The following is a 22380-nucleotide window of genomic DNA, read 5'->3' as shown; positions in this document are numbered from 1 at the left end:
CCGGTGACAGGGCCACGCGCGATGCACGCGTGCCTATGTATGCGCGCGTGCGTGCGCGCGCGCGTGTGATGCTTTCCGTGCGTCGGAAACCGGTGGTCGTATAAATAAACGACGAGGCTGTGCGAGCGATCAGCATTCACGGGATCCTCGTCACGGTCTCGGTCGGTCGGAGCAGGTCGGAGACGACACTTGGAGTAGTTCGATACACAGACGGCTGCTGCGGCGTTGTGTTGTGTTTCCTCCCTCGCGTCGCCCCTCCGCCCCTTCGGTGTCCTTCAACCGAGGATGTCATCGCCTACACAAGTGGTAAGAGGACAATGATTGTGACAGAGGCGGACGTATCTTACCCTCCTTCCGTTTGCCAGTTTTTATCTATTTTTTTCCCTTTATTTCATTGTTGTTTTTTTCTCATTTTATTAAAAAAAATATATATTTATAAACAATTGTCATAGTTGCCGCCAGTTCCGTCTCACAACTATCGCCGTTCGATTTGAATCGAAATTCGAGAGTAGCTGCTCCGTTTTTTGTTTTTTTCTTTCGCGTGAATCACGTATTTGGTCCCTCTTTCTCTCTCTTTTTATCTTTCTTTGTTCCTTTGTTAGGTAGACGCGAGCGATATTCGAGTAAAAATAGAATTTATTGAATTAATCGTGAATCGAGGTGAAACCACCTGCGCGCGGTGGTTAGAGAGGTAAAGATAAATATTCGATTTGTATAAAAATATACGTTTGATGACGTGTTCGAAGGCATTTTGTAGACGCGCAACATTATATATCAGACCACCGAATACCAGCGAATAACTCGTATTTTCGCAGGAATAAATATTTCTCGAGGAAATTAATCTACAGCGAATACGCGCTTCCGTTGTCCGCGTACGTGGTTGTCCAATTGTGTTTAATACACTAATATAATAGTATAATTATACATTTTATATTAATATATTGCATATACAATAATATATTATAATTAAATTATGTTATATATTAATAATTATAAAATATACTATTAATTATAATTATATATTATATCATTATACTCTTACTCCAGATATTAAAAATTATAGTGTTTCCCAATATGCAGGTTTCAATTCTTATCTTTTATACACACACCACACCACACACACACACACACACACACACACACACACACACACACACACACACACACACACACACACACACACACACACACACACACACACACACACACCTATACACGTTTGTACACGTATTTATTGTTCCCTCATATATAGATGTGTGTATGTATGTATATGAGAAAAACAATAATACGTGTACAGACGTCTTTTTTTCGACTAAATTACATTCGGCAAGTTGCGCCATTTTCTAATTTGAATACTTATCCGTTACTCGAACAACAAAGCTAATATATAATTTTAATAATATACATATAGATTTGATATATAATTATAATATATTATCATATAATTAATATTAAATGCATATAAATTGTAATTAATATATGCATCTGCGCATCCTGAAATTTTGACACAAATCAATATAATTAAACCACTACGGACGTATAATTGCTGAAGATGAGGTATAATTAGATATATCTAGCTGTATACAAATCTTTAAAAAATATTTAAAAATAATTGCTTGTATAATTATAATTACTATATAATTATGAAATTATAATTATACATGTATTAATGTACATTTTATAAATAAATATAAATTTATATATTTGTTTCTTTTTTTGTATCACTTGTAAGTTAAATTCTTCCGTTAAATTGCTCTTCAGATAATCAGACAGACAACCGGACAAATAAATGAAATCAGAAAATTAACGAACGGGAATTACAAAGTGAACAGCAGAAAACTAGAATTTCCGCATTACGTGTATCCTGTTTGAAATTCCTTAAAGATTAATTTGCAGTTGTACCAATAGAGTATTATTAGAGAAACTACCGTATTGGCATAAAGTGACTACTACTCCGTATCAAAGACTATTGTGCATCCTGACGGTACCAGTATTAGATAATGTACTAGCATGTAACTGGCTGGATTAGGTCAATGATTAGATCTCAGTGACTGCGAATAAATCTCATTCAAACATGCACTATTATTACGTAGATTTTATGCATGTAGATGAAGAGCAATTTACGAGAAAACAAGCTGAATCGTTTCAATACATTTTCATAATAATATATAAATAAATATATATCATTTTTTAAAACAAATTAGGATATATATATTGAAAATAATAAATATATAAATCTGAAGAATTTTATAATAATAGTATTGGGGTTAACAATGAATTAAAAATTAATTTATATAATAAAAATTTAATTATAAATTAGAAATTAAATTGTAATCACAGTTTATTTAAACAAATTTTAAAAAAAGAATTAATTTTAATCCGTCGGCACACAAGTTTTAATCTGCTTCACAAAACGTGTTTACACAATTTATGGATCACGTAAGTGTTAGTATCCAATGCGAAATATCAAACGATAAGTCGAAGATAATTAAAGATGTTTGTAACGTAATCTACAATGCTCTCGAAATACATACTTTTTATTTTATCATTTATTATTCTTAAACTGTTCCAAACATACCTATAGATAAACAAGTTATCTTAAGATAGTTGCTCGTTACTGAAAATACTGAAATCAGCTTTACCAATTTAGACCAGTTTGCATCAACGTAGCTTAACTTTAAACATTTTTTTAAATTAAGCCACATTACATGATGCAATCAGGCTTTGTGATTAAAATTGAATCTTAGTAAGATGTTATTTTTTTATATTTCAGATAAAAAGCATTTGGCCGAAATTGGTGCCGTTCTTCAAAAGCGTGTGTGTGTATTTTGTATTGCTCCCCGAGCAACCATCTCTGCTGACAGCGTGTTTTAAATGTTTACCAATAATAAGTCTTATCATTTTCGTTTTGTTCAACGGGATTAGTTTGTCTAAGTAAGTAAAAAGAAAAATTACACGGATATTCATATTAATCTTAATAAGTCAGATGATTTTATTTTGCTGTATTCTTTTTGCTTCTAACGTTAACTAACGTCATCCTCTTTTTGTAGATATGCCTTCTCTAGAACCATATTAACAGGATTAGTGTTTAGTTGCATAGGTGACGCACTATTAGTGTGGCCTAATTGCTTCACCGCGGGAATGTGTATGTTTGCCGTTGCGCAAATTATGTATATATTAGCATTTGGATTCAAACCCCTTAATTTAACACTCGGGGCATTATTGTACATGTCTTGTGCAATTGGTAAGAATTCACAAATACGGGCGAATTTTTTTCCACAACCGATCAGATATAGATCTTCATTAATCGTCCTCCGTGATTAATTAATGATTAATGTATTGTTTTCAGTTATATATATTTTGATGGCTGGATTGGACGGGGTTTTAGTAATAGGAGTGCCAATTTATACAATATTAGTTACCACAATGGCATGGAGGGCCATAGCAAGAGTACAATTCTTCGAGGTAAATTTAAGTAGAAACAGCGTTTGATTTTACATGTATTATTCGCTTCTTTTATTCCCTTTATAATTTCTCCAATAACTTATTATTTATTTAACTTGTTAATTACTTAAGGAAAAAATACTTTAGAGTGCGAAAGTGATCTATTTTTTTTGGAGATTAAAAAAAAACTGTTAAAATATTTAAACTCTTCTCCTTTTTTGAAACATGTGTTGCAATTATTATTTTTTCTTGTACACATTGAGAAGAAAGATTACTTGATTCAAATAAATACGTTATTAATCGAATTCAAACAACAATTTTATATCAAACAAATAATTACTTGTTCGACGTAAATAAATTATTTAAATAATAATCTTTTCTATCAGTACATCAATCATTGCGTCAAAGAACAAAAACTGAATTATATGTTATTTATTCAGGAGTTATGGACATGGACTAAATTGTGTAGTTGCATCGGAGGCATTTGCTTCCTCATATCTGATACTTTGCTCGGGTTTCATAATTTCCACAATCCATTACCTTATGCTCAGGTACTTATACATTTTATATACATAGAGCGCTTTTGAAAAATAGTCTTGATAATTCTATGATAATTTTATTAAAGGTATAATAAATGTTCGATTTTCATTTCACAGGTGTCCATTATGTTGACATACTACGCAGCACAGTTAGGAATAACACTTAGCACAGTAGATTCGAAAAACAACAGTAATAACAGAGTACCTGCCAGTAAAGGCTGAAATATTTATCCCTAATTATCTAGAAGATAAACTCTGCAGATACAAAAGCGGATATAAAAGGAATTTTTTTATACGTCTGCTTTAAACTATGTGCATAATTATTCCAGTAGGAAAATATTGTGATAATCATCTCTGACCTGTTGAATATTTTAAAGTCATATTATTGAATGAGGAGACTCACAGGAGAGTTTAAATGATGTCCGTACCTTTCCTAATTGTAGAAATACTTATATATTTTTTTTAATATTATAATGATGGAATACAAAGAAGTCTCCTGTAGAGATTTCGTACTAGCCACATTTGTGGTTTCTTATTTTTTTGTATAAGAAAAGATTAGAAAATATTATTAAGAATAAGTATAACGAAAAAATGTTTGTATTCTTAGAATAATAATTTCTTAACGGAAACTTTGTTATTTTTATCAAAGAAAAACAATTGCGTTGTAATGTTGTAATGTGTCTTTGAAGACAGAAATTTTTTAAAGAAGTTATATTACATTGTTAGCATTAAGCGTTTCCGACGCATAAAAATACATTTAACAAATTATACAAAATTGATTATTTTTCATATATATTTAGGCCAAAATGCAATAGTTTATTTGCGATATATCGCAAATGAATATATTGAATATTACTCTTGTAAAAGTTATCGTTGTGTATATATAGTATATACATATATGTTAAATAACATCTACGATCTATACTTATTGTCAATGTTATCATCCTTCAATGTAAATTATCATCTTACAATGAAGAATTGCAATATAGCTAAATTGTATTATAGAAATATATCAATCTATATTATATGTTACTATGTATATCATGTTACACATGATACGTTGTATCTTTGTTATAACGTGAATCGTTAACACACTGCCATTTTCTTTGGCAAAATAAAAACTAAATAATTAGTTTACAACAGGTTTAGCTGGATGTCTAATTAAATCAAATTTGTTAATATTTTCATAGTGAAAATATAATATTTATAAAAAAATATATAGATATAAAAGATAAACATTTTTATCAATTAAATTTTCAAATAGAACGTTTCTTGGTTTAATTAAATGTCCCAATTAAATATCATTTACTTTGTATCTGGCTCCTGTTTTCTTAAGACTTCATATAAAATTCTCTTTACCTTTTTTTACAAAGTATTATAAAATTGAAGATATTAAACCACTTATTGCATTTTTGCAATAATGATTATTATTTAAACTACTTATACTCTGGCTGTGTTATACAAAAGAATTTTTATTTTACTTTCTCTTTTTATTAAATATGGTATAGAAATATAGTATAGATATATCCTTTTTTACAGAAATAGTATAACAAATGTAATTATGATATAAATCTGAAGTATTTTTTTCAATAAGTTTTTGTGAAACTATTTAGAAGAAAGAACACAAATATTATATGCAGCGTTTCGTTAATATACTGTAAGTGCAATATGTATTATGTATTACGTAGTCTGTATGTATATAAACAAATATATCATATATCATTTGTAAAAACAAAAATTATTAACGAGGACACATGGCATGTCTACCTCCATCCACAGGTAATGTCGTCCCCGTTATGTAGCTAGCATCATCACTTGCCAAAAATGCAATGGTCTTCGCGACTTCTGAAACGTCGCCCGTTCTTCCTAAAGCATGAGTCTCCTTACTGTGCTCGAAAAAGTTTTTAAGTTGTTCGTCGCTCATTCCACTACTTTTGTGAAGATTTGTTACTACAACACCAGGATTTACAGCATTCACTCGCACCTAAGATTTCAAAAACAATATCAAACGTAATAATATTAAAAAATGATATTAAGATATTGGAAAAAAAAGTTTATTATCCTTATACCTGTTGCTCTGCCAATTCTAAAGCGACGCAGCGCGTAAATTGATCCACAGCCGCCTTACTCATGCAATATGCCAGAACACCTGGGAAAGATCGTAGTCCAGCTACACTGGAAACATTAACAATATTGCCCTTTGTCTTGATTAAGTGTGGCACTGCCAATGTCGTCAGATGGTATACTGAGCGAACGTTTATGTTGAAAACACTGTAAATACATGTTAATTTTTATAATGTTCTCAAAATGAAAATTTTTCCTTTCAGTACACATGTACAAGCATGTTCTGACATACACAGCCAATACTGAATAATACAGGATCACTAATGCTAATCAATGCTTAAATAAAAATATAACATACATCTTTAAGAAATCTTATTTTTTTTAAACAATTATTTATTTGCTCAGCGAATGGTGCAGTGATCCCATGTAACTTGAATTATGAGATTTTTGATAGTATATATCAGAACATAGGCTACATTTATACCATTAGCTTATCATACTTGTCGTATTGCTCCAAGTTTGTGGTCTCTATACTACCACTCTCCAAAATTCCTGCATTATTAACCAAAACATCTAATTTGCCGTAGTGCTTGATCGTCGAGTCAATAATATTCTTCGCGTCGTTCTCGTTAGTAAGCTCGCCCGTTACGATAAATGGCTTGGACTTTCCACACTGCTCAGCCACTTTGTCCAAATTCTGCTTGTTGCGTCCGGTCAACGACAACGATGCACCGAGTTGAGCCAAGTGAATAGCCGTCGCAGCCCCGATACCCGAGCTGGCCCCCGTTATCAGGACAACCTTTCCCGCGAAAGACATCTGAAATAAACAAAACTCACATTGTACGTAAAGTCCTTCTGATCTATCGATTGATCAATCATATTGTGCGGAGCGAAACACTTATGTTTGCGCATAATAGAATTGGTAAATCGATGGATTATTGAAAAAAACTCGCCTTGTTGCAAAGGTTACAACAAACGCGCACGTGACGTTACGATAGGCTGGATACGTTATTTTATTGCTAGATAACTTATTATCTTAATTGTACATGTAGCATGGAATATTAGAAAATATTTCAGCGATATTTGCGACATTTCTACAATATTATTGAAATAATATATATCGCAGTATTCTTGGAATATTCTGTAATACTGTGCTATATGAGAGGACACTACAAACCGGCCAATGTCGTCAGATTGAAATTTATGAACACATTGTTAGTAACTAAAAATTATGACATTACATTAATTATTTGAATTTGCAAATGCAGATGTCAGTGGAAATATGTTTCTCTTAAAATAAACTAGATTTTTGGAAGAAAAACGATCGAGAAATATACGGAAGACTAAACGTGCCGGTTATCGCCGAATTATGTAAAATTATGTAAAAACAAAATACGGCGGTTTATGTTTAACATATATATATACTACTTACTGTGATAGTACAATGTCGCAAAATTGTATGGACTCGAGCGATAAAAGAATGCGATATCTGAGTCGAAAGTGTTCGTAACACTTACGTGTAAACAGTGCAAAACAGTGCAAAACAGAGATTTGATAGAGTGACCCTGGCACTTCGTGTACTTATAAGATCTGCCCCACTCTTTTCACGTTCCAGAAACGTTGTTTGCTAACTTTTTACCCCACTCCATACATGTCATTAAGAGTTTGCATTTCTGTTTTTTCTTGATAATATATTTTTTCTTTTAATAAATAAAAACTATTATTTTCACAATTATTAATTATTTAAGAATTATTTTAAAGAGATATCAAAAAAGAGCGTTTTGGTATCTCTTGCAATTAAATTTTGGCTCTTATTAATTAAAATAATAATTTTTATTTGCTAAACTTTAAAGTTACAAACAAAAAATAACGTGAGAAAAATAAGAAAAGAAAATATAGCTCAAAGACAAAAAGATACATTTTATATTATGCAAAATATACAGCTTGAAAATATCTGAATATATATTATATACAAAAAAATCATCTCAGAAGAAAGCATTATGAATTTCATTTCCAATTGAATTTCATTCAAAGTGTAAAGCAAATTGTTATATAAATCACAAAGATTTATATAGTTTTAGATGTTCCAAATTATTATAATCGTTCAATTAAAATCTATTTTTTTATTTGTGTTGTAAGCTTTAGATTATTTTTTTATACATAATTTTTTTATACACAGATATATACGCAAGACAAAATTTAAATCTTTAAAAATTAATTTATTAAATTTTTAATATTTCTTAAAATATACATAGAAAATACAAAATTAATTTTTGTTATATTTTACAATAATGTTTACCTAACAAAAATAAGTATCTGTATGAACACTGATATAGAATCTATATTATTATAGATAGTGAATTTTTAATTTTGACATATGTGTGTATTATCCTACCGATATACTGAATTATTGATTACGATAACTAATTTCATATATTTTCATATGAATAAAATTTTAACTGCATTTATTGTTTCTTTTTTTTCAAAAATTATCATTATAAAATCAAATAAAATCATTAATTTCAGAAGTTATATAGAGAAAGACTTCTTTTTCATATACAAAATTAATACAATATATATATATATATATATATATATATATATATATATATATATATATATCCTTATTATGCAGGTTTTATTTGCTCTAATTCATTTCTTATAATCGTTAAGTACTCTTCAACTTTCGCTAATTGGTCGATGATGCTCGTATTATTCCATTCCTGTTCCTTGATTTTTTTCACGACTCCTTGAAGCGATAATTTAGCACTTCCTAGCATCTTCCTTTTCTTGACGACCGTTATATCGGTAGTGCAACGTAAATACGCTTGCGCTAAATTGCAACATAATTCCAATACTTTCAGAGCTGTATCCTCGCTGCGACACCATTTTGGATTTGAAGTAATAAAACGATACGCTTGTTGCAGATACTGTGCCGCTTTTTCTTCGTCAACGTCCGTTTTTCTCAATATGACAAGTTCAGCGTACATTCTCCAAATGTCTGGATTATTAACTACATTAGAAGTGATTCTTCCAAATAATTCCAATGTATTTTGAAGCAAACGAAAAGTTGGATTTCCGTCTGCGTCATTAATATTATTTATTATGGCATTTGTTAATATTTGGAGAACTTGTACATCTGAATGGCTATTTTTCAAGTCCAAAATACGATGATAGCATCGAATAACCTGTAAATAACATTCACAATTGTTATTCATTAATTATTATTATACCAAAATTGTTTAAAGATATTGATAAGATGTTTAATATAAAAATTTAGATATATCTAATATAAATAACAAATTCTTTTAAGACTGTTAACACTCTTAAAATTAGTTTAGACAAAGAATTTTTATAAAATATTGTTTCATATACTCACTTCTGAAAAATGTCCCAAATCGATGCTTACGACCATCAAATTGTCCCAAACTTCCCAACGATCATAGTTGCATTTTATGGCATCTTGTAAAGATTTCCAAGCTCTTGGTTTATCTCCCAATCTTATGTACGCTTTTGCTAAATTGTTCCATGCTTCAAAATTCTGCATTTTTCATATAAAAATAGAATTTTATTTATAATTTATATATCAACAGTTAAAACAGCAATATCAGAGAAATATATATATATACGTACATATTGTTCCAAAGCGCAGTAATGTCTGTACGCCATTGCAGCTAATTTCCAATCTTCTACCTGCAATGCTGCATAACCCAGTCTAAACCACACAAGTTCTTGAATATTATTCAATTCGACCGATAGCTTTAAATGTGGTACAGCCTGGGCATACTATAAATAAAAGATAGTAGATTTTAAATTTGAATAAATATTTTACATTGAAAATTAATGGTCCAAATACCAACATCTTTCTTCGCGAAGTAATAAAATCCCCAATGTTTCTGTACTCTGCTGCTCTTTTCCTCAGATAATTTCCATGCTGTTTCATAATGATTCACATCTCCAGTTGCATCGCCTAATAGACACCATAATTTCACTGTCGGCTTTTTAGATATTTCTTGCTTAATAATTTCAGCTGCCTGAAAATTTGCAAATTTAGTAAGGTAGTTGATTCTCTGCAATCGCCGAACAATCACTAGTACATGACTGTATAAAAAAATAAAACTTTAAAATAATAAATTGCAAGTTATTAAATTGATATTTTCCTAAATTGATACTTTTGACATAATTTTCATACAGATTTGATTAAAATATCATTTTTCACTTAAAAATATAATTATATGGTTTTTATTTGTATATTAATTGGTTTATTTTCTCTTTTTTTTTTCATTGGTACAGTAATTCTGTAATTTTTTTCGTATTGTACTCAATATACAAAATATACATACCTTGTGTTTCAAATTTAATATGTTGTAACAAGCAATCGCATCTTCCCATAATTCTAGTTTTATAAAAACTTCCAAAGCTCCCTTTACCAAGCCAAGACTGACCATTATATTGGCCCATTTCTCCTCTAATGTCCAAATGGGTCTCATACCACTCGCGAAAAATAAATCCATCCTTCTGGCTACAGATACTTTCGCATCATTGTAATCTTTTAAAAGAGACTCCGCCTGCATCATAGATCGTTCGACTGTTCTCTTATCGTCAGATTCCAGCAAGCAACGATAGCATAAAGAAGTCATCTTTAACGACCAGTTTTTTGTATTCTCTACAACTTTCTATAAAAGAAACACATATTGTTATTTCTTAATATTATTTATTAATAGTAAAATAAAAAATGCAGTGTTAATATCATAGCTTACAGTCAGGTAGGGTCTGATTTCCTCATCAGTGAGTTTGTGCCTAGGTTGACACACCTGCAACTGAATACTATTATTTATTAAAATCTTTCTATGTTACAATGCTATAATTCATATGGTACAAATATACAAGCTGTTATACTTACTATTTTGTCAAAATTATTGCTTCCTCCACCATACCTAATTTAGTCTCTTCTTTGTGCTCTGAAAACTCAATGCGTTCTAATCTCAATTCATCGTTTAAGTTTAAAGATTTTGGTGTATCTTCACAATCTATTGAAGGAAAAATATCCTTGCTCGTCTCTACTTTGAGGTACAACTGTGCCTTTTCTTCTTGTTGATACTTGGTACGTTTTCCCATTGCACCTTCTAAACTTAATTTTAAACCTGCTATACTTTCTGCATATTCAAGATGCTTTTCAGAATTTTGAGTTCTTCTATAATACAAATAAAATCTAGCAGCTTCCAAATTGAACAAGAGCTTGCAGAGAGAATCTTCTAATATACTCAGTTTGTTAATTTCCATTGTTAGATTCTCAATTTCTTCAAATAGCACTCCTGAGTCTTCGTCTAACACATGCTGATGCAGCAGACTAGCTCTAAACAGCCACCAAATGCAACTTCTACATTTAAGCTGTAAATCTGCATTTGAAAAGATTTTTTTGGATAGATAAAGAAGTTCTGGTTTTCGTACATTTATGTTACATCCATCATGCAAGGATAATTGCTTGAGTGCCTCGTCTCTCCTGGTTTTTAACCAATCGATATCATCATCTATGCAAGGACCTGTCCAATTGCATTGGACAAAGTACAATAACGAAACCACTCCTGCACACAGCCACGACAAATGCTCGTGGGTTTTGGATAAACTGTTATGTATAATCTCTTCCAAGTTATCGCCATTCCTTATTGCTTCAATAAATGTAGACAGTTCATTATTTATTACATCTTTGTACTGGCCATTTAATATGCTATGCACATTATGTGGCAAATCTAAAATTGAAATGAAAAATAGTATATTAGAACATATAATTAAAAAAAATAGATTCTAAATAAAATTTTTCTTTTACATAGGTACATTATTGAGAAAAAAAATGCTAAGTTTATTTTAAAAATAATTAAAGTTAAAAACTAACTTACTTAAAATTAACTAAATTAAAAGTTAATAATTTTTATTATTTCTTATTTTTAACTAATTATATCCCACTTTGGAAATCGATAATTGTATATACTTATTGGTAAGAAAAAGAATTTCTAACATTTTAATTTTATCATAGTTATTAAAATAGAAATATTGATATTATTATTAGCATATATAACTTACCTTTATTTATGGAAAAATTAAGCAAGAGTTTAATTTCTATGTTTTCGTCTATTTTATTTGTATGTAGATCCATATTATAATATAATTATAAACGTATATGGAAAAATACTCCGTTTGCCTAATAAAAAAATCAAAGAATAGAAAATTACAGGAAAGATACAATTAAAAATGATGTTTAGTCATAGTCTACATTTCTTTCGATAAGTGAGAAGATAATTATAAGGAAATGATAAAATTTTTGGTCGTATCTTACCGTTTTCTTTCGATTTTTTTTTTTTTTAACAGAGCTAATTTATGTTTAGTCTGGTTTAGCCGGAATTTCGATCTTACATGCGAGAATGAACACTACCACGTGACTGCACGCTGCTCGGCTGCTGCACGCCACTGTGAGGTTAGGTTCGTATAAGCAACCAGAAACCTGAGAGCTGTCATCGCGTCGTTTTAGGTGTTTTCATCCATCAGCGCCTCTATGCGCACATTGAACTACGTAATCAAATATCTATGAATCCCGTAGGTAATGTAAAATGCGAACATTGAAGAACTACACAACCGATATTATGAACATATATGAATTTTGTAAATAATTTTCACAATTTTGTGGTTCTTTTCTGTGCTAAATTAGGACCTATGTGAATAGACAAAGACGAATAATCATATCCTTCAGACGTCTTTGTTGATCTGATTTAATTTAATCCTCACTACTTGCACCTTCTTGGATCTTTCCGAAAAAAAAAAACACATTAAAAATTTATATTTTTAGAAAAAAAAATTTTTGTAACATAATTTTTGTGCTTTATATTTTTATTATGTAATTTAATAAAGTTAATTTTAAAAGTAATAATATATATTATATCAACCATAAGAGTTTTAAGCAAGATTTTGCAACAGAAACAAGTCTTTTGATATATATTATAATTATATTGTATGTAAGTAGGGCAATGAATAGAACATATACATATTTATTTAAAAAATGTATTTATTATGTATATTAGCCGACTAATGTATTCGGCTACAAAGAATTTGCTGTAGATCCAATGTCCTACAACAGCAATATCACTTGCATAATAATTGTCATTTTTTAAAGAGAACATATATTTAGTTAGAATCTGAAGAAAAATATTAAGCACTCCTATCTTTCTATAAAAGAATTTTTATCGAATATAATTATCATTAAAATAAACATATCTTATAAACTGAATTTGATACTTCAGATTTTCCAAATTATAAATATAAAATAATGTTATATAGTTATTTTAATTTCAACTAAAATTTTATCTAATGAAAATAGATCAACCCTTCGTCATTCCTGTTTATTAGAATCAATAGCAGTCAAAAGATAACAAAAACTATAATTTTTCAATTATCTATAAAAATTTACAAAAGTATTGAACCTGTTTTTATAAATTTATATATATTTATATACAATTAAATTCAATATTTTTCAAGAAAGAGATGGATAAATCAAAAAGATTAAGTGATAAAATAAGAGTGACTTTATGAGAGAGTGCTTCAAAGATTTAATATTAGATTTCTTGCGATTATTTATCTCCTATTTTAAATCAAAACAAATGTAAAAATAATATATCTATGTTAACATTTGCATGTATTGTTAAATGTAACAACTGCAAATTGTAGAATGAAGATTGCGTTGTAAAGTCTTAGACTAAATGTTGCATGACCGAAAACCAGTGCGTATAAATTTAATACAGAGTTCTGTATATTTGTTTAATAATCTCGCTCATAATATAAATTCTGTAATAGATAACAATCGCACGTATTATTATTATAACTATCTTTTTCACATGAAGGTATCCACCGAATACCTTAGCTATCTTTACAACTAATTAATATTTAATAACATATATGTAATACTTCACATGTACTAATTAAGTGATTTAAACGATTATTATAAGTACTTTACACCCGCAATATTAAACGAAAAACGTACAAAAACTTCAGTCGCTCGTGAGAATATTTTACATATTATGTTCATGTTATTCCATTAATAATGATAAAACAAAATGCGCCTTATAATTTCTTAGAACCTTCGATTTTTCAGGGATATTCATAATTTTTATGAAATAATAATTCTTAATAAATTATGAAAGAGAAGTTGCATTTCAATCATATTTAGCCAGCAACTTAATACTGAAAATACACGCAGTCGTAATATGATACTACTCTATCTAGTGCTAGAGCACATAAATATTCAAACACAAAAAGAATTGTTTATTCGTAAATAAACTATATAAAACGAGGTAAAAGAAAAACAAGAAAATATTCATGCATTTAAGATATGCCTCAAAATAGGCGGAACAAAAACGCTCTTGTTACAAACAGTCATTTGCTGTAAATTAATAATTATTACTGATTTACAACCGATTATTTAAGTAGAAGAATAGAGATAACGATAGAATAAAGATAAAGGTGATGATGTTATCTGCAAAGTTACATGGAGTTATAGGACTTTCAAAAGTAGCTATCTTTTTCGTTGTTGTTCTCGATAGATTCCCTCTTGGCAGCTATCAAGTTTTCCCATTGCGCGATGAGGGTATTGCGACGTCGTGGACTAGGCTGTAAATAAAGTAAAATTTTATACTGTTAATTTAATATCCTACATTATCTATTAATATTTTATATAATATAATTATTTTATTAACTTATTAATTAATGTACGTTTCAAAGAATTGTTTTTATAAATTATTTGTTTCACTTGTGTGATAATAATTTACTATAATATGTGAAAACGTTGCTAACCTTATGTTTTCCCTTATGTTCTTTCTCGATTTCATCCTCATTCAAGGTGTTAGTGGAAGCACCGCTTCTGAGAGAACTGGAGCCATCATAAATATCGGAATCATTATCGTTTCCTATATCAAGTAAATTCGGCTGAGACTTTGCCAACATCTGCGATCTCATCAATCTAAATAAAATTAATTTGTAAATAAAATACAATATATATAATTAAAACTAATTAAACAAAGTAATTAAAAAATAACTAAATTGCATTTTTTTTAGTTAAAATTCGAAGAAATGAAAAAAATTAACTATATATAATTACATATAATGTTTAAAATTATGTGTATTATATACTTAAAAAAATCAATGCAATCTAATTATTTTTTAAATCTTCGTATTATTTTTATCGCGTATATGAGCAAAGATTACATAATATAAAAGAAAGAAACCATATGAGTATATTTTATATATAAATATTAATTTACTGCGCTGATAAAAAGGATTGAGATACTCAAGGAGTTTGGACTGACATTTCATTCCGCTTTTGTCTTTGAAGGTAGGAATATTCAGTTTTGTCTTCCATATAACATTATTATATTATTTTTTATGTAAAAATTTCAAAACCTTAATTCGTTCTCCCGTTCCCTCATGTCGTGTAGCTCCTTTTGAATTTTCTGCTCGACAGGAACATATCCCTTTCTCGTTAAAGGCTTCTTTGGCTCGTCGTCCGGCTCCAGCGGTATCTCCAGCGTTCTATTGAAAGCCTTGATACTCAGAGGATTGAGCGTAATAGTAGGCGTTATGGGTGTACTCAGACCGTTATTGTTCGTCGATTTGCTCTTGTAGAGCTTTCCCCGTGTAGCCAGGAATCTGTGCATCAGACCCTTCTGGCTTGGCGCGGTTGCAAAGCGCAACGGTGTCGGCGTGGCGCGCGTAGATATCACACCGTTTGTCATCTTTGGCGTCAAGTTTGGCGACAGCGACGTCAGGCTGACTGCTTCCAATATCTGCGGCGTGGATGTCGTTCTCTTCAGTTTGCCCGAGGCCAGAGCCTGTGGCATACGGCGCACCTAAGTAATAAAATAACTAATTAAATATTATTTTAAGATACAAACGGATCATTTGCGCTTAATTAACGGTAATATTTCGCGATTTATTTAGCATGTTTTCACGAAGAAAATTTTTCCTTGAAATTTACTGTCAAAATTATGGTAGCCGTAGCCCAAAATACACTTCGAAGAACTTTACAATAATTTTTGCAAAATTTAATTATTTGTCCCATAATTTAGCTATTTTATATTATAAAACAAAGTTTGATTTTACAACATTTTTATGAAAAGTACAGGAAGTTCTTTAAAGACCATGTTGTTCCACGACTACTAAAATTTTGAGATGAATTCCAAGAAAAAAGAAACTTCGCGTACTCTCACCTTTTTCTTCATTTAAAGACACTCGAAAATATATTTGTTTTCTCGTGATTAGAAGGGAAGGTGTTAAATACGCGTGGAATTTGTTATAAGCATGAAAAAGCATTGACATTAAACCTGCATTATATGGTGCATGCAGTTTCGACGATACCTTAGAGTCTACCGTCTCGTGGGATGTGGTTTTAATGCTACCCACGTTCCGCAGTTCGTGTTCCCTCTCGGTGACTTCTTCGATTTCCCTTTGTATTCTGTCCGTCGCCCTCTTTAACTGCTCCAGTCTATGCTCCGCCTGTGAGCATACCGAGAAATTCTCATGTAAAAATATACCATATGTGCGTTTGATATTTTAATTCTCTCGAGAAATTATATGCACGACTGATTGCTTCTCGTCAAAATTCAATGGTTCTGATCAGAATTCGAATTTTCTCATGAAAAATTTAGAAACTTTAAGACGTCGATGGAAAGAGTTGCATTAAAATTGCATTCAAAGACTAGATTATACTAACATTATAATATGCAGTTTATCAATAATTTTCAATTAAACTCACTCAATCAATTTTTTTGTTTGAATTATCAATCGATTTTTAAAAAAATTACTTTAAATGTTTATTATTTATTAATTAAGTTCATTGAATTATGTTTCCACGTAAATTAATTATTTAGTTTTGAAAAATGTAATAATTATATTTATTTCTAATCCTACACTAATATCCAATGTAAAATAAATGGTTCAATCATCCTAAATACTAAAAATTTGATTTAACAAATGTTTTGTTAAATCATATTACTATACGATCGTATTTATTTTAATTCTTAAGAAGTCTGTTTATTATACCATAACACTTCATTAAAAGTAAAATTTCAATCTTTTAATTAAAAAAAAAAAAAAGAGAATCATTCAAGATTGGATTTTCACTTGAGATTTCTTACTTGGGACACTTGCTCAGTGACTGGACCCTATCTCTGATCGAAGATCGAATAGTTTTCTTTTTTTTTTTTTCAAGAACTTATCTGATTCTTTTTAATGAGTATTACAGTTTCTGATAACACCGTAGCAACGTCCGCAGATACGAAAGACACGGAGTGCCGCCTTTTTAAATTTTTATGTTCACCATTTCTGCGCGTATATGTGTGTGTGCTGTGTGCGAGTGTATCTCCCAACTCTCGCGGTATCTTTTCTCACATCGCCTCTATATATCTCGAAATTTAACGTTGATTAATGGAACGATTGCGAACTATTGATAAACAGGTACGTTTCGACGAGTGATACCGCGGCGCGGGGAACGAGACCGCGCGCGCTTTCAAAGGATTACGTGGTGCGTTACATTGTATATGTATAGGAAGGTGAAAGGGTTTTGCAGCGATGCAACAAATCGCTTGTTGCAACAATAAGAACCGCCATCCCCGCCGCGCTCTCGATCGATCGCGTATCGAGCGCGTTATCGTTTTTATCTCTGGAAGAAATTATCTCTTACGCGCTCTTCCGACCCTCCCCCTCCCTCCTCTCATCACCGAGACGACACGTTGTTCGTAGATTCCGTGAAACCGGACAAACGAAATGACACACACACATTTTCTGCACGAGGAATTAATTAAGATACAAGACGGCCGAAATCGTGCGATCGAACGATGACCTTCGGCAAACAAAAAAGGAAAAAAGAATCAAGGCTACCTTTTTCGCTCTTCGTATCAATGAATCACACGCTCATATCGGCGCTTTTGTCATGATAAAATCTCCTCTTCTCCACTACGTTTGACTCACTTCCGTTTTCGAATGTTTATATCTAACTCTGAGAAAAGTCCGTCCTAGATCTCCTAGATCCTCGTCGATTCTCGTAAAATTGTTCTTTAACGTTCGCTCGAGCGAATTTTCGCGACGTTCACCCGGACCGAAAAGGCATCACCACCAAGGCCGCGGCTTCAATAATAATACCTCGTCTCGCGATCTATGTCCCCCGGCTAGAAAAGTGCGGCCCGTAAAAGGGTTGGTTGGCGCGAGCGGCGAGAGGAACAGAAGCTGTTACAGTCGCCCGTTGCAACGAGAGAGAATTCTCACGAGGATTTCCAGCTGTGACGTGACGCCGGCCTACAGGAATGCCGTCCACAGAAAACTGAGCGAGAGAGCAAGCGAGCAACCGGCGACGGAGGTAACGGCTTAACTGTAATCATCGTTTCCCTTCTAAAAGAAATGGGCCACCGACTCTTCCTACACCGCTCTTTCGTCCCGGTTCTCCTCTCTCGCGCGACGTCTTCCTCTCGCTACCTTCGAGAATGCGTCTGAACGACCGACTTAAGGTCGACACGCTTCCTCCCAATCGTCGATTAACATTTGGACTGTCAAACTCCGTTCTTCGCCGAGCGTTACGAATTATTGTAAAAAAAAAAAAAAAAAAAAAAATGTAGACAGAGTAGTGTAAAACTTGAAGAACGCAAGTATTGGGATTCATCACGCAGAAGAAAATGTCATACATTAGTAAAAATTAATTTCCTGCTTATATATATGAAACAATGATTGTTAAAGTATATAAATTAATAAAAATATAATATTTTATTGAATACTTTGAAGAAGACAGAATTATGTGCAAGCAAGATTATTATTAAGAAATTACATTTTTTGCTTGTATACGAAACAATTCGATCTTCTTTGAAGAAGTTAATAATCTTAAATTAAAACAAAACGTTATATTTTTATTTCAATATTACAAGAGCACAGTGCACTGAGAAAAAAAAGTTGTCAATTTGACTAAATTTTTCAACTAGAACTTAAATTTCTTCAGTTCAAGTATTTATACAATTAATTTAAATGCATAAAAATACTTGAACTTCAATTGAAGTATTTATATATTTGACTGAAATACACAAATAGTTAAATTGAAAAAATTTAATTAAGCTGAAAAATTTAGTCAAATCAACAACTTTTTTTTCTCAGTGTGTATGACTGTTTTGATAATGTAGTGTTATTGATATTTTTATTATTTGTTATTTTTTTTCCTTTTAACTTACGAGATGTTTCTCTTAATAAAATTATACAAAACTCTTCAAGCGAGCTATATCGCTATAATCTAATTGTAATATTTAACATTTCGGAAAGAAAGATATTCTCAAAATAAGAATGTGTTCTTGCTTCCCGCATAGTCTCCGTTATATATGTATGCGGAATAATATTTCGGGCTCATAATAAATTCAAAAGTAATTAAAGAGGTAAGATAAACAGCGGCATAAAGTTTCGATCAAATCAACTTTCTGCCGACTTTCTTTATCCTCACAAAAAATAAGGCCATCGTGTAAAAAAAGACCTAATGTACCGAATAAGATATTACTCGACTTCAATTGTAATTCGTTTAGCCGTTTTATCTCCTTCCAGAGATAGAAGTCTCTATATGTTTACGTCATAGTTTGCGTTGAATAATAGCTTCATTTCTAATCATCACCTTTGTATTCTGTATAAAGATCGCGTATGACATTACGTCGACTGAATCGAATTATAATTGAAGTCAATCGGTCTCGGATGGGTCGGCCTCCAAGGTATTTCGTCGATACCGGTTTTAAATTTTGATCTAATCATTAAAAAATGTTAATTTATTAAAAAATGTCACTTTGATCACGAAAAACACTTCGCAAATAAAGATGACATACTGATTTCTTTCAATTTTTAAATAAAAATATTGCTTTTAAACCTTTCGTAAAACATCTGAAATTCAGAAAACAAGCGAAATAATGAATATTCCAAGAGTGTGATATCTTCTCGTCAACGGAGACTTTAATTACATCTTCTAATGCAAAGAAGGAGCGATTGAAATCACCGACAGAACTGCGGGACGTTTAAGAGAGGTGCATTTTATATTATGTTGTTACAACACAACTACGTTTTTTTCAAAATTGTATCAACGATATTATGAATATAAGTAGACGTAGGAGAAAAAAATAAACATACACCGGCCAAATTTAACGTTGTAATAATTCAACGTTAAATAACGTCAATGATGTCGTCTGCTAAGAATTTCAAAAATTTATTTATCTCGCCAAAAAGATAGAGGAATACGAATAAATATTTTTCGCAAACGTATGACGGAAAATATCTTTAGAGTTATTATTTAACGACCGTATTAACTAACAAATGACAGTATTACATACGCGCAGTATGCGTTATTAATCTAATTGCTGGATAACGATGGCATGGTTGCAAGTGTGCGCGTTTGTTTTATTTCTTAATACTTTTGGTTTCTTTCCGGCAAGGAATTTTTATTACCTTTGCATTTTCCGGCACCTTCTTCGCTTCAATCAAAGTTTAACCAAATTACTAAGGCCCGGTTCCACAACTCACGGTTACATTAACTGGCCGATTATTCCATTGGAATTGACCAATCGTATATGTCGTTAAGCAAAATTAACAAATACGATTGGGCAATTCCAATGGAATAATCGGCCAGTTAATTTAACCGTGAGTTGTGGAACCGGGCATAAGTGTTACGACGAAGCCGATTGTCGAGAGATATGATATCAACATTGCACTCGGTGCAAAAATGTCACTGGTAAACGTATGTCGCGTATGTCACGCGCAAGTAGTGCGAGCTGGAATTAACTCTCGCTCGCAATCAGCGGAATCCAAATCTCTTCACGCATTTAGATTTTTTCAGTAGCGTTTATCGCGCGAGTTGCAAAGTAAATAAAGAAATATAGATATAGAAATACATCTCATAAACAAAAGTATTCTTTTCTCAAGGGATAAATAAACTTTTGAGATTCTCAGCAGAAAAATATCGTTGACGTCACTTAACGCATCACAACGTCAAATTTAGCCGTGTATGTTTATTTTCTTTTCTCTCCTACGTCGACTTGTATTTGTAATGTCGTCAATACGATTTTGAGAAAACTTAGTTGTATTATAACGATACGGTATTCATCGTTTACCTCATTGAGAGACAAGGGACGAAGGAAAGCGTCACGCGCGAAAATCAAAGTAAAATCATAACAGAGCAGGGTCTTTTCTCTCCTACCTCGTGAACGCGAAAAGAGGAATTCCGGACCGCAGGTTCGCGAGGTTTGCGCAACTGTCAGACTCCTCTCTCTCGTCAAACGTCAGCGCCAAACGTTGGACATTGTGTCATCGCGATTTGTCGCGTTTCAGTCATATTTTCCCGGCTCCCGATGCTTCCTCTCCATACATTTTCCCATGTCACCCAGGACGTATCATACATTTTCGCTTTAAATCGCGGGAGAAAACACCTGTGTAGCAGGCGGATTCTTCGGTACCGGAAACGAAGCTCTGTCAGGAGAGGACGAGGATGAAAAGAGAGAAAGAGAGGGAGCGGGAAAGGGGGAAAGGGAGGCAGAAGAGAGGGGAAGAGAGACTCACCTCCATTTCGAGCGTTTCCGCCAGCGGGAATTCGGGAATGCGACGGCAGGCCGGCAACGACAGCGGGTCCGGACTGACGAGGCTTTTATCGGGCCCGTCCGCAACGACGGCAGAGGCAGATACGCCGCTCGCGGCGGCGACGGCGGTGGTGCGTCGACCTCGAGGCGGGGAACAATTTCGTGCGCTTTATCTGATCGCGAGGCGCGCCGACGAGTAACGACGTCGTCGTCCCCGCTTATTATCATGCCTCGCGCAACTAATATTACGTCACACTTGTTCAATATTTACGCCGATCGCGCGTGTCCCACAAGCGCGCGCGCGCACGCGGCCCGCGGTGCGCGGCTCTCGGGGCCCCCAGTTTTTTTCGCTCCGCTCGATGCACACCGTTCTTTCCCTTTAACCGTTTCCAGATCGGGGACCTTCGTCCCTCTCCTCCCCCCGTCTCCGCCCTCGAGTCTCACCGAGAGCCGGGGGACGCTCTGTCGCGGACACCTGACACTGTACTCCTCGGATCCGTGGTACCTTCCTTCGCTGCTCGGTGTGTCGACCTCGAGGACTCGTAAATGACGGGGGACGCGTGGACCGCGCGGTCTCTCCTTTACGGCTCGACGAGAGATGGGAGGAGGGAGGGAATTCCTCGGGAGAGCGCGCGTGAGAATCGTCAAATCGCGCGCGGGCGGATGTACGGCACACCTGTAGCCGAGTCCTCGCGGCGCGCGCGGTACTAATA

General features: G+C 32.6%; 4 protein-coding genes across 6 annotated transcripts; 1 reads left to right on the top strand and 3 right to left on the bottom strand.

Moving 5' to 3' along the window:
- The first annotated feature begins 22 nt into the window (after positions 1-22).
- LOC105829332 (lysoplasmalogenase-like protein TMEM86A) lies at positions 23-5697 on the top strand. Its single transcript, XM_012668087.3, has 6 exons — positions 23-306; positions 2774-2934; positions 3051-3244; positions 3350-3465; positions 3885-3995; positions 4101-5697. The coding sequence occupies exons 1-6, from the start codon at positions 286-288 to the stop codon at positions 4203-4205; spliced, it is 708 nt and encodes a 235-aa protein (XP_012523541.1). The 5' UTR covers positions 23-285; the 3' UTR covers positions 4206-5697.
- On the bottom strand, positions 5458-7632 carry LOC105829331 (3-oxoacyl-[acyl-carrier-protein] reductase FabG). Of its 3 annotated transcripts, none has more exons than XM_012668084.3 (4): positions 7480-7632; positions 6548-6864; positions 6053-6254; positions 5458-5967 (listed from the first exon to the last, which is right to left on the bottom strand). In XM_012668084.3, exons 2-4 carry the CDS (start codon positions 6862-6864, stop codon positions 5725-5727), a joined length of 762 nt encoding a protein of 253 aa, XP_012523538.1. In that variant the 5' UTR covers positions 7480-7632; the 3' UTR covers positions 5458-5724. The 3 variants fall into 3 exon arrangements, with proteins under 3 accessions (XP_012523538.1, XP_012523540.1, XP_012523539.1); XM_012668086.3 differs by having other exon boundaries at positions 7565-7587; XM_012668085.3 differs by lacking the exon at positions 7480-7632 and adding an exon at positions 7001-7274.
- Positions 7633-8632: 1000 nt separating this feature from the next.
- On the bottom strand, positions 8633-12955 carry LOC105829318 (tetratricopeptide repeat protein 27). The gene is made up of 9 exons (XM_012668057.3): positions 12382-12955; positions 12129-12246; positions 10951-11797; positions 10808-10874; positions 10391-10723; positions 9908-10081; positions 9681-9833; positions 9427-9588; positions 8633-9235 (listed from the first exon to the last, which is right to left on the bottom strand). Exons 2-9 carry the CDS (start codon positions 12199-12201, stop codon positions 8675-8677), a joined length of 2370 nt encoding a protein of 789 aa, XP_012523511.1. The 5' UTR covers positions 12202-12246; positions 12382-12955; the 3' UTR covers positions 8633-8674.
- A 755-nt stretch (positions 12956-13710) lies between these two features.
- On the bottom strand, positions 13711-22380 carry LOC105829317. The gene is given in 6 exon segments (XM_028194706.2): positions 13711-14702; positions 14886-15051; positions 15492-15937; positions 16446-16583; positions 21651-21835; positions 21838-22380. Coding segments are annotated over 6 exon segments (1098 nt in total). The 5' UTR covers positions 21896-22380; the 3' UTR covers positions 13711-14597.

This window comes from Monomorium pharaonis, chromosome 3 (assembly GCF_013373865.1).
Source record: "Monomorium pharaonis isolate MP-MQ-018 chromosome 3, ASM1337386v2, whole genome shotgun sequence".
Classification (NCBI taxonomy): Eukaryota; Metazoa; Arthropoda; class Insecta; order Hymenoptera; family Formicidae; genus Monomorium; species Monomorium pharaonis.
The sequence above is the reverse complement of the archived record's forward strand: the minus strand, read 5'-3'. Positions and strand labels throughout refer to the sequence as shown.

Excerpts from the sequence above, each read along its gene's own strand:
- LOC105829332 (XM_012668087.3), top strand. The coding sequence starts at position 286 with ATGTCATCGCCTACACAAGTG. Across the intron at positions 2,935-3,050 it reads AACGGGATTAGTTTGTCTAA|ATATGCCTTCTCTAGAACCA; the intron begins GTAAGTAAAAAG and ends CTCTTTTTGTAG. Across the intron at positions 3,466-3,884 it reads CAAGAGTACAATTCTTCGAG|GAGTTATGGACATGGACTAA; the intron begins GTAAATTTAAGT and ends TTATTTATTCAG.
- LOC105829318 (XM_012668057.3), bottom strand. The coding sequence starts at position 12,201 with ATGGATCTACATACAAATAAAATAGACGAAAACATAGAAATTAAACTC. Across the intron at positions 9,589-9,680 it reads ACTGCGCTTTGGAACAATAT|AATTTTGAAGCATGGAACAA; the intron begins GTACGTATATAT and ends TGAAAAATGCAG. Across the intron at positions 9,236-9,426 it reads ATTTGGGACATTTTTCAGAA|GTTATTCGATGCTATCATCG; the intron begins GTGAGTATATGA and ends TGTTATTTACAG.
- LOC105829331 (XM_012668084.3), bottom strand. The coding sequence starts at position 6,864 with ATGTCTTTCGCGGGAAAGGTTGTCCTGATAACGGGGGCCAGCTCGGGT. Across the intron at positions 6,255-6,547 it reads AACTTGGAGCAATACGACAA|TGTTTTCAACATAAACGTTC; the intron begins GTATGATAAGCT and ends ATGTATTTACAG. Across the intron at positions 5,968-6,052 it reads TAGAATTGGCAGAGCAACAG|GTGCGAGTGAATGCTGTAAA; the intron begins GTATAAGGATAA and ends TTGAAATCTTAG.